At 49.6% G+C, this 16,800-nt stretch overlaps 1 protein-coding gene and 1 long non-coding RNA gene across 2 annotated transcripts in view; one reads left to right on the top strand and one right to left on the bottom strand.

Annotated features, from left to right (window-relative positions):
* The window catches only part of syn2b (synapsin IIb), a 77,163-nt gene extending 64,933 nt beyond the window's left edge, over positions 1-12,230 (top strand). The window contains exons 7-13 of the mRNA XM_008289961.1: positions 3,675-3,817; positions 4,155-4,229; positions 5,159-5,261; positions 7,257-7,433; positions 7,677-7,743; positions 10,736-11,645; positions 11,992-12,230. Of these exons, the coding sequence (XP_008288183.1) occupies positions 3,675-3,817; positions 4,155-4,229; positions 5,159-5,261; positions 7,257-7,433; positions 7,677-7,743; positions 10,736-11,645; positions 11,992-12,145 (1,629 nt within the window). The 3' untranslated portion in view covers positions 12,146-12,230. The remainder of the gene's footprint in view (positions 1-3,674; positions 3,818-4,154; positions 4,230-5,158; positions 5,262-7,256; positions 7,434-7,676; positions 7,744-10,735; positions 11,646-11,991) is intronic.
* A 3,051-nt stretch (positions 12,231-15,281) lies between these two features.
* LOC103363260 (uncharacterized) overlaps positions 15,282-16,800 on the bottom strand; it is a 4,986-nt gene continuing 3,467 nt past the window's right edge. The window contains exon 2 of the long non-coding RNA XR_520492.1: positions 15,282-15,595. This is a non-coding gene — a long non-coding RNA (uncharacterized LOC103363260). The remainder of the gene's footprint in view (positions 15,596-16,800) is intronic.

Here is a 16,800-nt window from a genome sequence, read left to right as displayed (position 1 = left end):
AAGCATCCATCCATCCATCCATCCATCCATCCATCCATCCATCCATCCATCCATCCATCCATCCAGCCAGCCAGCCAGCCAGCCAGCCAGCCAGCCAGCCAGCCAGCCAGCCAGCCAGCCAGCCATCTTCTTCTGCATTATCCGGAGTCAGGTTGCGGAGGCAGCAGCTTTGGCAGAGCCGCCCAGACTTCCCGATCCGCACACACCTCCTCCAGCTCTTCCGCAGGGACCCCTAGGCGTTCCCAGGCCTGGTTCCCAGGTATGTTGAGAGACATAAACTCTCCAGCGTGTCCTGGATCTTCCCCGAGACCTCCTCCTGGTGGGACGCGCCCAGAACACCTCTCCAGGGAGGCGTCCAGGAGGCATCCAAAAAAGATGCCCGAGCCTCCTCAGCTCGCTCCTTTGGACGTGGAGGAGCAGCGGCTCTACTCCGAGCTCCTCCCGCGTGACTGAGCTCCTCACCCTATCTAAGGGACACCCAGCCACCCTGCGGAGGAAACTCATTTCGGTCGCTTGTATCCGTGATCTCGTTCTTTCGGTCATTACCCAGATCTCATGACCATAGGTGAGGGTTGGGACGTAGATTGACCGGTAAATCGAGAGCTTTGCTGCCTTGCTCAGCTCTCTCTTCACCACGATGGTCCGGTACAGTGACCGCAACACTGCAGACGCTGCACCGATCCGTCTGTCAATCTCACGCTCCATCTGCCCCTCACTCGTGAACAAGACCCCGAGATACTTGAACTCCTCCACTTGAGGCAAGGTCTCTCCACCGACCCGGAGAGGGCAAGCCACCTTTTTCTGGTCGAGAACCATGGCCTCGGATTTGGAGGTGCTGATCCTCGTTCCGCTCGCCCCACACTCGGCTGCAAACTGCCCCAGTGCACGCTGGAGGTCCTGGCTTGATGAAGCCAACAGAACAACATCATCTGCAAACAGCAGAGATGAAATTCTGTGGCTCCCAAACCGAACCCCTTCCTCCCCCTGGCTGTGCTGAGAAATTCTGTCCATAAAAATAATGAACAGAACCGGTGACAAAGGGCAGCCCTGGCGGAGGCCAGTGCGCACTGGGAACAGGTCTGACTTACAACCGGCGATGCGAACCATACTCCTGTTGCGGTCGTAGAGGGAACGGACAGCCCTTAACAGAGGGCCCCGCACCCCATACTCCCGAAGCACCCCCCACAGGATGCCACGAGGAGCACGGTTGAACACCTTCTCCAGATCCACAAAACACATGTGGACTGGTTGGGCAAACTCCCACGAACCCTTGAGCCCCTGATGGAGGGTATAGAGCTGGTCCAGTGTGCTGCGACCGGGACGAAAACCAGACTGCTCCTCCTGAATCCGAGGTTCGATTATCGGTTGGATCCTCCTCTCCAGTACCCTGAAATAGACCTTACCGGGGAGGCTGAGGAGCGTGATCCCTCTGTAGTTGGAACACACCCTCCGATTCCCCTTCTTAAACAGAGGGACCACCACCCTGGTCTGCCAGTCCAGAGGCACTGTCCCCGATTGCCACGCGATGTTGCAGAGACGTGTCAACCAAGACAGTCCCACAACATCCAGAGACTTACGGTATTCGGGACGGATCTCATCCACCCCCGGAGCTCTGACACTGAGGAGCTTTCTAACCACTTCGGTGACTTCAGCCCGGGTGATGGACGAGTCCGCCTCTGAGTCCACAGTCTCTGCTTCCTCTTCGGAAGACGTGACGGTGAGATTGAGGTGACCTTCAAAGTACTCCTTCCACCACCCGACGACCTCCCCAGTCGAGGTCAGGAGGTCCCCACCTGCACTGTAAACAATGTTGTTGGAGAGCTGCTTTCCCCTCCTGAGGCACTGGACGGTTTGCCAGAATTTCTTCGAGGCCAACCGATAGTCCTCCTCCATGGCCTCCCCGAACTCCTCCCAGACCCGAGTTTTTGCCTCTGTGACTGCACGAGCTGCTGCATGCTTGGCCTGCCAGTACCCGTCAGCTGCCTCGGGAGTCCCACAAGCCAAAAAATGACAGGTAGGACTCCTTCTTCAGCTTGATGGCATCCCTTACTTCCGGTTGCCATCACAGGGTTCAGGGAGTGCCGCCGTGACAGGCACCAGAGACCTTATGACCACAACTACGAGCAGCCACAGGAACAATGGAGAAGGAGAACATGGACCACACGGCCTCCATGTCTTCAACCTCCCTCGGAATCTGGGAGAAGGTCTGGGAGTTGAAAACCCTGCTGACAGAGGGTTCTGCCAGACGTTCCCAAAAGACCCTCACGATACGTTTAGGTCTGCCAGGTCTGACCAGCTTCTTCCCCTGCCAGCGGATCCAACTCACCACCAGGTGGTGATCGGTGGACAGCTCTGCCCCTCTCGTTACCCGAGTGTCTGAGACCCGCGGCCGGAGGTCTGATGATACAACTACAAAGTCGATCATCGACCTCCAGCCTAGGGTGTCCTGGTGCCACGTGCACATGTGGACACCTTTGTCCTCGAACATGGTGTTCATGATGGACAAACTGTGACTAGCACAAAAGTCCAACAACACAACACCATTCGGGTTCAGATCAGGGAGGCCGTTCCTCCCGATCACCCCTCTCCAGGTCTCACTGTCGTTGTCCATGTGGGCATTGAAGTCCCCCAGTAGAACAAAGGAGTCCCCAGTCGGGGCACTATCTAGTACCCCTCCCAGGGACTCCAAGAGATTCTTCTTCACCACATCAAACGGCTCTTATGACGTCCAAAACAGTGCTCATTTTGACACAGATTTTTAATTTAATTTTAGTCTCAGTCACTGTGGTGAAGAAGAATCTCTCTGTGAAAGACAGAAGGGCGACCTGCTCCTCTGTCATGCCTGCACAGGGTGTGTTTGGTTCTTGTAATGCTGGCCATGGGAACATAGCTCTATCAGACAGGTCATACTGGTAACACTGCTGGCACGGTGGCTAATAAAAATAACAATCAGCACTATTGTCATCCTAGTGAAAATAATGAAACTAATAATGGAAGACTCTACCTCTAACAGAGGGTGTGGCTGCCAGAAGAACTGGGTCACCAGCATCTGGGCCTGTGGAGTCTGTAAAGGCATCACGTGCAGAAACTGCAGTCACGATGTTGTGGAGTCTGAAGAAGACGTAGACGATGACTCTAGAAGCTCCTGACATGTGGATGAGAAACAGCTCTGAGTGTTATATCAGGATGTGAAGTAAAAGCTGCTGTGGATTTAAAGTGAGTGTTTGTGGTGAAATATAAACGCTGACAATCAGCTCAGGATCAGGAACAAACCCGGATCTGACCTCATGAGTGACTGAAGGCCTGTCATTAATCGGGACCCTGACTGGAGCAGGTTTCTTACAGGAGTTGAACTTCTACATTTAAAACATGTTATTACACCTTTACACACATGTTGGTGACGAAGTTGTTTGGTAACGATTTAGTTGGCAGATTTGTGAAATAACTTAGTATACCTTCATCTGTTCACTCTTTATACATGAGCGTTGGGCTACAGGCTCTAACTAACCTGTCTTCCTGGTGAAGTTAACCCATTGTGATGCTGGTGAAAACACAACCTGCATCCAGAAAGGTGAAAGCTGTTCCTGTCCGACAGCGAGCGTCCCTGAGAGCAGCTGCTGTAGAACTGGGTCCAGCCCTGCTTTAACTAACTGGTGTTCTATGTGTCGCTCCAGGTCAAGGTGGATAATGTGAGCGACTTCCAGGACATTGCCAGCGTGGTGGCCATCACTCAGACCTACTGCACCACCGAGCCATTCGTAGACGCCAAGTACGACATCAGAGTCCAGAAAATCGGCGCTGACTACAAAGCTTACATGTACGTCTGAGTCCTCGTGTATGAATGTGATCTAATCTATATCATGTAGTAGTTTATGCACACTGAACCAGGGCCCGGTGGTCCGGGACTCAGCGACCTGGTTCAGAGAGCGTTTAACGATGAACACCTTTTTGTTCGGTGTGAACTTGTGCTGTTCCTGTAAAACAAAGAGCATGTGGCCACTGGGCTCTCATCAGTGGGCTGATGAGCCTCATATCCTGCAGCTGCCTGACGACGCTGCTACTTCTGTCTGCCTTTAATTGCCCGTATTCACAATTTCTCAAGTGAAGGGTCGTGTCTGTAGTAATTTAATAGACAATTTCCTCCTCTTTTCCAGGCGAACATCCATCTCTGGTAATTGGAAAAGCAACACCGGATCTGCCATGTTGGAACAAGTAGCCATGACTGACAAGTGAGCACTGATTCCACATTAGTGATGCTCAGACCGGCCCGGCGTCGCTCTCGTCTTCTATCACCGTTCGTAGTCGCTCAGCTGGAAGCAGGACAAACACACACATGTCTGAACATCAGCTGATATCTTTAGCGCACCGATGCTACGCTTAGCATTCACTTTGTCAGAGTTTGTATTTATCTTTGTCCGGATTGGAGGAGATCAACCTGAGCTGCTGTGACTTGTGATAACAGGAGTCCCTTAAGGGTTCCACACTGACCCACTCTGCTGATGGAAGCCTGGATTCAGTCCAACAGGTGTAGTCATGCATGCTAGCATGAGTCAGTGTGTGGACTGGAGTAGCTCCGCTGGAACAGAGAGGAATGAGGTGTGAGGAACAGAGCAGAGGCAGTTTTTCTTCAACGTTTAGCTGAATTTTCTCATCATTTAAACTCTCTAAAGGATGTAAACCCACGCCGACAGAATCAGGCAGCACGCCGCCTCTCCCAACAGTCAGCAAATCAGCTCACCACCTGATAGCAAAACCAGAAAACATTAAATCATTTTAAACTCCTGCAGTCTGACAGCTAGCAACAGAGGACAGCAAAGACACGTCACACGTTATCCAGGCTATGTGACGTTGTTAGAACCAGTGGAGGTCCTGCCCCGGTGCAGTTAAACCACCTGGCAGGTGAGTAGTGATCGTCTCCGTTGGCCAAAGCTTCCACACAACAGGCCACGAAGGCAAACAGACAGCAGCAGCGCCTTTGTGGGGCTGGACCGGGTCTGGGGCAGGTGTGCTGTCAGGATGAATACCTGAGGAGCAGCATGGGCGCCCCCCTACGGCGCTGACGTGGTGCATAGTCAGTGGTGTTGATGATTAGTGTGCAAGAATTCAACTTTTTCTTCTCCTTTTTGTTCATATTGTCCCACGTGCTCCTCTCTGGCAGGTACAAGCTGTGGGTGGACACCTGCTCAGACGTCTTCGGAGGGCTGGACATTTGTGCCGTCAAGGCCATCTGTGGGAAGGACGGCAACGACTACATTACTGAGGTGAGAAAACTCCCAGCTGACGTTATCACGGCGTCTCCTGCCTTTTGTTTGGAAACTCTCGCCGTGTTGCCGTCAGCCTGTGGGAGTTGTGTTGCGTAAGTAATAAGGGCTTTGAGTATTAAATTTAGCATGTCTGGCCTGATTTACACTGCTGGGGCCTCGGATTGTCTGGCAGCTCAGGAAACTGATTGAACCTAACCTGAATACACAACATGAGTCTGATTGCGTCTGTGAGTGCCAGCGAGCTGCTGCGTCGGCATCTTTCAGGCTTCACCGTCCAAGTATTCGTCTTTCACTAGTTCTTTTTATTTTATTGCCATGTTGGCTCCATGTTTGCCTGTCTTTAGTCATGACCACAATCGTTGTGAAAAACACATTAATGCAGAAATGTGCTCTGCTGTAATCATATAAATGGAAGATCCGGTGGTTGTGCCTCAGTCTGGAGAGTGTTTAAATGCTCTAACCGGCCATCACGGCTGACAGTAAATAGTCTATGATGCTTAAAATGCAGGTTGGGGGTAAATACATTATGCAGCAGAAGACTGTGAGATTTTAAAACTGTCCAGTTGGAACAGATGAGAAAAACTGTGGAGAGTCTGACAGGATGATTGAAAGTCACGCTCAGACTTGAGCTGGGAGAGCAGACTGTGGCGGCGAGCCGGGCCTTTTCACTTGGAGGAGGCTGGCAGTGGCGTCTCAGAGCTGGGCAGCCAAGACAATGAGCCCCAGAAACCCAGTGAAATATGCTCCCACCCCGAGGCAGAGGGTTGATCCAAACCCCAAATATGACCAGCCTGCACATGATGCCTGCTGGGACTCGGGCCGGCTCTCCATCGAGGCTCCAGGGAGCAGGACGGCTCTCAGACGGGCCAGCAGAGGGCGACTCAGTCAGAGCAAGGCAACAAGAACTGCTAGCAGTAAGCTAGTCAAAGCTACGACTCTGAAAGTGAGAGCTGGAGGAATCCGGAGATAAGTGGGAGCTCTGGATCTGGAGCAGGGAGTCATTTGGCCACAGGACCGAGCTGCTGAGTGGCCAAAATGTCCAGTCGCTCAGGGTGGGTTTGATCAGCCAGCCTGGTAGGACACAGACTGAGGGGGTTTATAGAGAGCTGCTTCTCTCTGGATGCATCTGGCAGGAAGCTCAGAGCGCTTTGATGGTACAGGCTCCTCCGCCTCCTCAGACATGGAGACGCTGGGTCCGTTTTGGTCAGGGTTCTGGTAGCTGGACACGGTGGTTAAAGACAGCTGGTTGTCGTCAGTAAACAAGATGACAATTTATTTGCTGGGAGATAAAACAGGCAGATCAGTTCAGGTGGTATCTGTCATCCATGTGATGAGACTGACGTATGATGATACAACACCAGGCTGAAGCTAAACTACTCACAGTTCATTACTCATCTTTTCTCCATGTCAGTCGTTTATCTTTATAAGTGAATGTACGCCTCTCCGTCTCTCTGGTGACCTCCATGCTGATGCTGCTGATGTTTCATCAGTGAAGAGTCGTGAACAGCTGAATGGAGGAGGTGTGTGTGAAGCCTCTGTGATGGTTCTGGACGGATGTTGGTGCTGACATGTGGAGAAGCCTTGCTTTGGTCTCTTCACACAGCTACCTGTTAATGCGACGTGTCTCCTGTAGAGGGCGCTGTAGAGGGTTAGTATGGCCGACCCTGGTGCAGACACGATGCTGACCCGTTCAGCTGCCGCCACATCAGCAGAATGGGCTGCATGTGTGAAGGAGGCTGAAGCTTAATTAAAGTTTGATTAAAGTTTTCCAGACTGTCAATATGAAACACGCAGCAGTTCGATGGGAGGTAGAACCTGAAGGGGACACGTGAAGAAATCAGAATCAGAAACAAAAGCCTCCTGAACCCAGAGGAGTCATTTATTTTTACAACTGTGTAAACTTGTGAGGAGTAATAATACATATGTCAGTTCAGTCACCGTTTAATATCAAAGCTCACGTTGTCTGAGGTTCTGCTCTGTCCTGTGGTCCAGGTCGTGGGCTCGTCTATGCAGCTGATCGGCGATCACCAGGCGGAGGATCGCCAGCTCATTTCAGAGGTGGTGCTGACCAAGATGAACCAAGCGCTGACCACCAGGTCGTCGAGTGTCTCCCGCTCACCTGCTCGCTCTCCTCAAGGCCAGAAGCCGACGACTGTGCAGCCCCAGCAGGTAAAGCCATGTGGTTCCTCAGCTACGCTAGTGATGCTTTAACGACGCTCTCACTTCGTCTGCTTTATTGTCTCTCAGTATAAATGGAGGCTCACTATAATGCCTGGAGAACAAGAACTCAGCTGTCGTCCTTCACAGTTCACTTCTGATTCTGACCATGTTTGCCTTCATCTCCCCTCTGTGTCCCTGTCTTCTCTGTTTCTGTCTTTCTTTGCTTGTTTCTGCCTTCTCGCTGTCATCCAGAGTGCTGCCCTGAAGGAAGGAGTGTCGGATCCCAACAGGACCTCAGGCCAACGCCCTCCACCTCAAGGTTGTCTGAACACTGTTGTTCATAGTAGGAGTGCTGTCGCCGTAGGGCCACAGCGTGTCTAGTGGACGCTTACAGAGTTATCAGCTAGTTGGCTAATGTACAGCTTCCCCCATCAGAGGGAAGAGTCACTGGACACAGGTTTTAATTAACTAAAGGAGTCTGAGAACTGATGATGGAGTCATTTCAGGCGAACATAGAACAACACAGAGACAACCCATATGTGCTTCAGTATTAATAGCGTGATGCTCAGTCTGTCATTTAGCAAGTAGTCACCGGATTAGATGAAGATCTGAGGAGATGCTAACTTTGCTCAGCACAAAGTCTGGATGTGAGAAAAGTAGCTTCAAAAGTCATAAGAGTGACCGACCAGCAGCTCTGAAACTCAGTGACTTTCAGAGTTCCTGTGAAGGATCAGTCACCTCCTGGAGTCTCACCTCCACACACGTGGCTCATCGGTCGACCTCCGACTTTTACTGTTGGATTTTATTGTATTTTGTGGTTGTTGCAGCTTGTGGGTGTAAAATCAAAGGCCACTAACCCCACACAGCTAGTGAGCCTCACAGCTTCACATGAGGAGGAAATCGAGCGGAAAAAGAAAAAAAACTGTGAATGGAAAGCCGGAGCTGTATAACCGTAGAGCCGTCCTTCCTTCAGTGGGCGGCACCAGCAGCAGCTCAGTGGTTTCAAACTGCTCGTTTAGAACGTGCCTCCATCTTCCAATCATTGTGAATGAACCACGTCTGCAGTGTTTTGTGAAATGCACTCTGTGGAGAGTTGTAGGACTCGGATTAATTTGCTGAACAGGGGCCGATATGGGACGCTCAGAGGTGCAGATGTGGGCCTTTGCACAGAGCCATGCTAGCTGCTCCGGTCCAGCTGAATCCCTGCTGGTTGTAGTTTTATGTGTCCAGTACATTTGTAAGAGTGGTTCTGATAATCTCATAGAGCTTTAGACAAGAAAACGAACAACCGAACTAAATGTCCTTTAGGAGTAAGAGCAGTCTGTATTTGGACTCCTTGAAGGTACCGATGCTCCTCATTACTGCCTCAAACTAATGTGCTAATGTCACGGCTTCAGTGGCCTCGGTGGAGACAGCGATGCTCACTGGGTCTCACAGCAATGAATGAACAGCAGGTGTCGGTACGGCGCCCTGAGCCGGCCAGGTGACTTGAATTCAGCTGTAGTGTCAGTGTGTGCTGGTGTCTGTGCTCAGGGCTGATGCTGTAAAACTAGATGTGCCTCCTCAAAGAATATAACGTGATAAACTAACAAAGCCATGACTGACGTGTGTGTGTGTGTGTGTGTGTGTGTTTGCATGCTCGTTGTGTTTCCTCATTTTGCATGGATGTAAACGTCTGCACTCTGTTCACTGTGTTCAGCTGTTGTGACTGATGGGAAACGTTAGATGAACACGTGAGCATTAAAATGTGCAAATCGGATTTCAGTTCTGTTTATTTGAGTCTTGCATTAATGACGTTGCCTTCCACAGATACCAGTCTGTGAAACAGGATTTGATCGCAGCAGACAAACCTGCTCACGGATGAACATTCAGTTTATTTTTATGCGTTCTTCAGTGGAAGTGAAACTAGTTCTGGTGCAGCCGGTGATCACTGGCCCGGTTCAGTTGCTGCCAGCTCAGATGCTTTTCAATCCTCTACATTCTTGTGGTGAACACATTCTCATGGTGCCAGATCACAATGTTTTGTGAGTGTTTGTCTTTGGTTGTAAATGAACCTTCATCGTTCTGTGGTTTAACACCTGAAACGTGTTTTTCTGTTTACGTGATTAATTAAAAGTTTCAGAGAAGCTAAGCATCTTTTTCTTTCTCTGCATGATCATTCCTGGTTTGCCTGGATCCAGACTGTTGAATCACTGAAGACTTTTTAAACCTGCCCGATTAGTGAGATTTTGTTGAGTTCAAATACAAATGAAAACTTCAGCTCTGGCTGATGTTTCCTCTCAGATGAAGTGAACATCAGGTCTAATAGCAGGCAGCACACATGTTGTACAGCCGTACGGTCGATCTCTAAGCAAACTGAAATTCAGAGTTTGCATCCAAGCAAATTCTTGTTGTGTCTCGTTTTACAAGTTCTGTTTGTACAAATGGTATTTCCTTTGGTTTCTATGCGTCGTGAGTCCCAACAACCTTTGGGCAGCTTTATGATCAAACGTAAGACTCGAGGCCGTTAGCTGCCTGACTGCAGCGACTCTGAGAACATCTGGGATGAATTTCCATGAAGGTTTGAGTCAAATTATATCAAAATAATAATAATACGACATGTAAAAACAGATGTCAACATTTTGCTGCTGTCTTAAAGAGGCATTCAGGAACAAATGCTGCGTCTAGCAGATCATCAGCCGGTGGAAGCTCATCCCTGTCCTTGTTCTCAGCATGTGGAGCAGTTACTTTGTGCTGCATGTCTGCCGTGTTTGACTCTCCTGTTTGATACCACAACGCTTCACAAGTTAGATAATCCCTCCTTTTGTTGTTTACCTTCTTTTCTCTCATCTTCAGTGTGTTTCTTTCCTCTCATAGCCTGTCTTTAGCTGGTGGTAGGAGCTGTAGTGCATAGCAGCAGCCAGCACCTGGCATGACCAGCTAGTCACCTCACCTTCTCCTAGCTGCTGATCTGCTGCCCCCTGCTGGCATCACAGCTTCACCTCAGTGTGTTCTGAGCTCAGTCAGACAGGATTTCTCTGAATGTGAGAGTCATGATGTGAACGGGCATGTCTGAAGTCCAGCTCATAGCGTGTCATGTTCTGCTTTGGTCTTTGGAGAGTGTTTTCTAACTGCTGCACCCAAACAACAGGAGCTCGATTGAAAATAAAAAATAAGATGCTTATTTATTTACTTTCCTGAAGCTGTTCTCGTTTCTGCATTTTGCTTCTTTTTTTTTTTTTTTTTTCTTTTTTTTTTTTTTTTTTGCATTTGTGGTCCTGTTACGGTGGACCTGTGGTTTAACATGCCCGTCTCATATCTCCATCTTCTAGGTGCACCAGTGAAATCACAGAGTGTGGACACATCATCAGAATCCGCTAAGAGAGCATCTGAACCAGTACCAAAGCCCAGCCAGGCCCAGAAACCTGGTCCAGGTCCAGCTCAGAAACCAGCTCAGGCCCAGAAACCAAGCCCAGTCCAGAAGGCCGCTTCCGTCACAAAGCCTCCAGTGCCGAGGCCTCCCCCGATGACAAGAGCCCCGTCTGTCACAAAGTCCGCCCCAGATTCTGCTTCCAGCTCAGCCAAAGCTTCACCATCGTCCCCGGCTAGAGCAGCAGCAGGTCCAGGTTCCCCCCCGACCAAAGCAGCAGCAGGTCCAGGTTCCCCCCCGACCAAAGCAGCAGCAGGTCCAGGTTCCCCCCCGACCAAACCAGCAGCTGCAGGTCCAGGATCCCCCTCGACCAGAGCAGCTGCAGGTCCAGGCTCCCCTTCAGTCTCGGCTCCAGCGCCGGCCTCCGCCCCAACCCCTGCTACCGCTGCTACCACAGAGCAGCCCAAGCCCCAGCCTCAGGGCTCCCCGTCCCTAGCACCCGGCAAACCAAAAGATCTGCCCCCCAAACCCACACCACCCGCAAAGCCCATCCCTCCTGTGCGCAGAAATTCTAAACCGCAGCTCCAGCCAAAGCCACAAACCACACCTCCTCTAAAACCCAAACCCCAGCCCGCTGCCCAAGCCCCGGCCCCCGCTCAGGCTTCAGATACTGCCTCAGCTCCGGCCCCGGCGCAGGTCCAGTCCCCGCCTAACCCCCAGTCTCCAGCTAAGGCTCAGCCTCAGGCCAAGCCGGCTTCTCCCTCCGCAAACCCTGAGCCTGTGGCGGCGGGCGAAGCGGCGGCCGAGGCGGCGGCTGAGGCCCCGGCCGGTGTGGAAGAGCAGGCCCAGCAGAAGACCCACCCTCTGCTGAAGTAAGAGCTTATTATCAACCCACCGTTGATAATGCAACCACATGCATTTATGGGCCGCACGAAGTCGGTCGTTATTCTGCAGTAGGATCATAATTAGCTTCCACACTTCATCATGGAAACCTCAGATATCAGAGTTCAGCTTTCAGCATCTTAATATTGACACATTGTGTGTGTGTGACTTTCTGGCCCTCTCACACTCTCCCTGTTTGTCTTTGCTCCTCACTCGCTCAATTCGCACACCCCTCTTTTCCCTTCCCGCTTTTATTCCTCTTCTATCCCATAATTCCTTCCCCTTCTCACCAACTCGTGCTCCTCCCTTTCCTTTCCCTCACCATTCCCTTCCCAGTAAGTCCCAGTCCCTGACCAATGCCTTCAACGCCTTCAGCGACTCCTCTTTCTTCCGCGGGGTCTCGAGCTCCGGAGGCGACGGCCAGGACGAGGCGAAGGCCGAGACCATTCGCAACCTCCGAAAGTCCTTCGCCAGCCTTTTCTCTGACTAGACACAGCCGAAGTCAGCCCGTGTTGGTTCTGGCCGCTCCGTCGGCCAGCGATGACTTGATTGACATTAAATGTGAACCAGTCTGAGATTAAAGTTTGTGTGTTAACTGTACTGTATTCCCTCCGTCCTCGTCCCTCCTCGGCTCCACGTTCAGCTTCTCTGTGTGAGTAACAGTGAGGCTGCTGGTCGGATGTTCAGTGAATGGAGCTGTGTCCCAGCGATGGTCTGAAGGAGTTACGTCATTGATGTAGAATAGAGTAGAATAGAATAGAATAGAATAGAATAGAATAAAACAAATATAGAATATTTATTTTTCCCAGAGCACACTTAAGGAACACATTCTGAAGTATATGGAAAGTACGATATTGGAGACTACAGCAGGAATGTACATACAGTATATATATATACAGTACATAAATATAAACTATATCATTATAAAGGGAAATAAGCCAATAATAGACAAAAAAATAAAATAAAAATCCAGCAGCACTTTTCAATTAGCTTTTGTCAGTGACATAACTCTTTCCTTCAGCGGCTGGATTTCTATACGGTTTTAAACACTATTGACATTATTTGATATTTGATGGTTTCCCCTCCAGTGAATCAGTGTTGGTGAGTAACTGAGTAAAAGAAGAAAAGCCGTCCTGCTTGTGGTGAGGGTTTGTTCCTGTGTAGACCACCGTCGTGTCTCTGGTCCTCGGGGCTCGTCTCCGCCGCCCTTCTTCTGTCTACCAGCCTTGAAGCTTCATCGCTGTGTGAGGACGTTGGTGTGTTCCTTCATCTGTGTTGTGCATGGCTCCTCCAAGTGGCTCGCTGTGACTTGTGCAGCAGATGGAGCTCTATCGTGTTGAGTTTGGCCCTCCGTTGCCTCTCCGTCTCTCTCTCTAGATGTTGTAGCCTTATTGTGAACATGTTTTCGACTCACAGCTCTGTTTGCTGGCTGTGCAGACCTGGGCCAGTTACAGCTTGAAGCGTATTCGTTGAGCTGCTCAGGCGGTGCTGATGCTGCTGGTTGGTGACTGAACGAATGCATTTCAACCAGTAACTGGTGTCTGTAGCTGTGACTGGTGATTTCTTGTTTCACCTCTGTGTAGATCTACCAACAGTATTGTAATTTGTTGATTATTCTCATGAAAAGACGTTGAGACAGTAGTGCAATAACACCTCGACATGACTGTTGAGCGCTGTCACCCTATTATATTATAGCTATGAGCATACATACGGGATCTGTGTATCTGTTCAACTCCTTATTCTTACATTCCCTTTAAGATTCCTTTCGGTGGTGACTCTCCAGGTTGTTCTTTATCTGCAGCTGTGTGTCTGATTAACATCCCATGTGAAAGTGTTGGGGTTTGTCATTAATTATCTCAATAAGTGGACAGAATTCAACAGAACCTGGAACAAAGCCACAAACCTTCACCGCTCACGTTCAGTTCAATGCAGCAGCAGCACAGACCTGCTCTGCATCCCCAGTACCAGTAAACTAAACCATACCGTGTTTGTATGTAAGTGTCATCTCAGAAGTTTATTTTTTGTAATATATATCGATTGATTTATTTATTTTTGAGGCTCCATATTTATGGTACAGTATATATATTGTTTTGTAGTGTGTTTTTATTTGTAAAACTGCTTCGCATGATGGTGGTGGTGACTGATGTTTTTCTTTTTTCTGTACAGATAAAAGTTAATAAAGATGTGGTCCAATATTGAGATTCATGCTGACGCCTGCAGCTTTTGTTTGAGAAGACAAAAGGCTAAAACCTGCACATCCTGATGTTTAAAACTTTAAAACTTTATTCCCCCTGATCTGCAGCAGCAGCCCTTCAGCTGATAAAGCACATCTACCGCATGTCGCTGCTAAGAATGGAAAGACTTCAGTGTGAGACATAAAAACACGTTCCAGTCACAATAAAAGCACAATCTATCTGTGTGTTGATCAGACCTGAGGATGATACACGTTCCAGTCTAATCTACACCCCCGTCATCGCCACGGCAACGGCACAACCATCCTGCTTTACTGCTAAACCTGCTCAGTAGCAGCTAGGGCTGCACAACAAGTAGCCCCAGGCCCTGGTCTGACCTCCTGCCCCCCGAGGGTCAAGGTCTGACGTACCGGAGGTAACCGCCAAACCTTCTACTGACAGTTTGAACTTAGCTGAATGTTACAGGACATAACGTGCCATGCTGTGGAGATGTGAAGCCTCTAAAACAAACTAGCTCTCAATCTGAATAGCATCAGTGGTTAGCACCGTTAGCGCCTCACAGCTAGAAGGTCGCCGGTTGGCGTCCCGGTGAGGACACCCGGGATCTTCCTGCGTGGAGTCTCCATGTTCTCCCCGTGCAGCGTGGGTTCTCTCCGGGTTCTCCGGCTTCCTCCCACAGTCCAGAAACATGCTGAGGTTAATTGGTGATTGTAAATTGTCCGTAGGTGTGAATGTGAGTGTGCTTGGTTGTCTGTCTCTAAGTGTAGCCCTGTGATAGACTGGTTACCTGTCCAGGTGAACCTGCCTTCACCCTGAGTCAGCTGGGATAGACTCCGCCCCCCATGACCCTGGTGAGGATGAAGGTGTAGAGATGATGGATGGAGGAGTAGCATCCTGCCTCCACCACAGCCATCAGCCAACTGTGTTCAGAAACCAGAACCTGACCCTGAATCAGCAGGTTTAAAACTTCTCATAGGAACGAGACGGCTCCCCGTCAAGTCATTCCATCAGTGATGAAGACGTGACAACAACAATAGCCTTATTGAGCCAGATGGGGGCGTTCTCTTTCACTGGCCTGACTCAGAGCTGAGGTCAGAGACAGCTCGGTCTGATCAGCAGATGGATGACGAGCTTCATCCAGCTCCAGAGCAGTCGATGCAAAGATAAAGACGTCCACAGCTGACTGTCGCAGCTTTAACTTAATATTAGAACTATTACCACATATGAACTAAGATAACTTCAGCTTGTGTTTCTGTCTGCCGTTGACAAAATGAAATCTGTAAATGAACATACTGTCTAGTCTAGTCTTGTGCAACAGTCTTCTATGAAGGGAGATGAGCTGATCACAGCTACTGAGCCAGCAGATGGCGCTGTACCCCTGTGGAAGTGCTGCATACGCCACACTGCTCAGCTCAAATGCAAAGACTCATGTCCGGACATGTTTAGTATTTATTGTCAAGCTTTGCACTAAGAATTTTGACCTTCTTTAAAGTGCTTTAAACATCACTGATTCTCACTCCTACGGTGTGCTGATGGAGACGCTCTGCGTGGAGGTGACGGAGGTCCTACTGATGCAGCTCTCAGCTCTGTCAGCGTTACACACCTTCAGCTCATCAACAGCTTCATGTAGCAACGCCTCAGACATCAGTCACATCCCCCGATCACAGCCCAGCTCACGCCATGGTTCTGCTGCTTCTGCTTCCTTCAGCTCCGACCTTCTTCTGTCATGTTCTGCCTTTAACGTCACACTGAAACAAAGTGAGCAGAGGATGCTCTGGAGCCTCTACCTAAGACTTCATCAGAAACAACAGCATCAGCACTCAGACTTTCTTGTGTTGTTTAAAGAGTCAAAGAGACTTTAACAGAACCGAAGGCCTCACGCTCATCACCAAGTGCTCCAAACGACGGCTGTGTGATGCAGCGATGTGACGGCGTCTAGGAAACTATATTATAACATTATAACAACACTACACATATGAAGACAGCATAAATAACCTGTTGTAGGTTTAAAGGCTCTCTGTCCACCTCCCTGCACTTTGATTGTAAAGTATGTACAAAAAAGAGACAAAACACATCATGAACAAAATTAAAGACGAATACGACAAATAACATTATTTTTTCTTTTTAAATTTTCTTGAGATTCTGGGACAATATCAGCATCATGAGTCCCGTTAGTCACAGTAATGCTCCTGTGGAGGTCTGGCATCATGGCAGCTTGTTTGAAAGTAATATCACATAAAAAAGGTTCATAAATGTAATAACAGGCCTTTGAAAAGAGCCAAACACAACAAAAAGGTTTGTCATTGCAGTCCAGTGAGCTCCAGAGACACTCGACGGAGGAAACCCACTCTGGTTGTCTGTCCACGGGACGAGCCGTCAGCGGAGATCTGTGGGAACGTCTCCATCACGCTGCTCATGGGGACGTGGATGTGGGCGGCTCAGGCACCAAAGCAAGCCGGTACTGGCCAAACCATGTTTGTGTTGGTGCTCATCCCGACCTGCTGGAGGGAGGCTGGACGTGAGCTGGAGGCTGTGATGTCAAACTGTGGTTCTCATACCGTCCAGGATATTTCAGGATGGAGGGGAAGTCAGGACATTTTGGCAAATGTCTTCTAGTCAAACATCATTACCATGTTGGTTCTAGCACTGATCTCCACACTGAACGTGAACTGCTTGCTCCCGTCGAGGTCTGAGAAGTGGCCTGTCTTCATAGCAACCAGTGTGATGGCGGCGGAGGAGAGCCCTGTACGGACACTCAGGCACATCCATGATGAACATGTCCAGATAGCAGAGCTCCCGTCTGCTGGGACTCCTCCGAGTAAACAATCAGGAATTATTGCTTCGCTTTGTTTGTGACAGCAAAACTCTCAAGGGCGTCATTTAGTTTTTAGCTCAGCACAAAGAAATTCTGCGTGGGGAGGACGTTATGCATGAGAGTGTGTGTGTGTGTGTG

Source organism: Stegastes partitus, unplaced genomic scaffold, assembly GCF_000690725.1.
Source record: "Stegastes partitus isolate 25-593 unplaced genomic scaffold, Stegastes_partitus-1.0.2 Scaffold14, whole genome shotgun sequence".
In the NCBI taxonomy this organism is placed as follows: domain Eukaryota; kingdom Metazoa; phylum Chordata; class Actinopteri; family Pomacentridae; genus Stegastes; species Stegastes partitus.
Note: the sequence above shows the minus strand (reverse complement) of the source record. Positions and strands in the feature narration are given on the sequence as shown.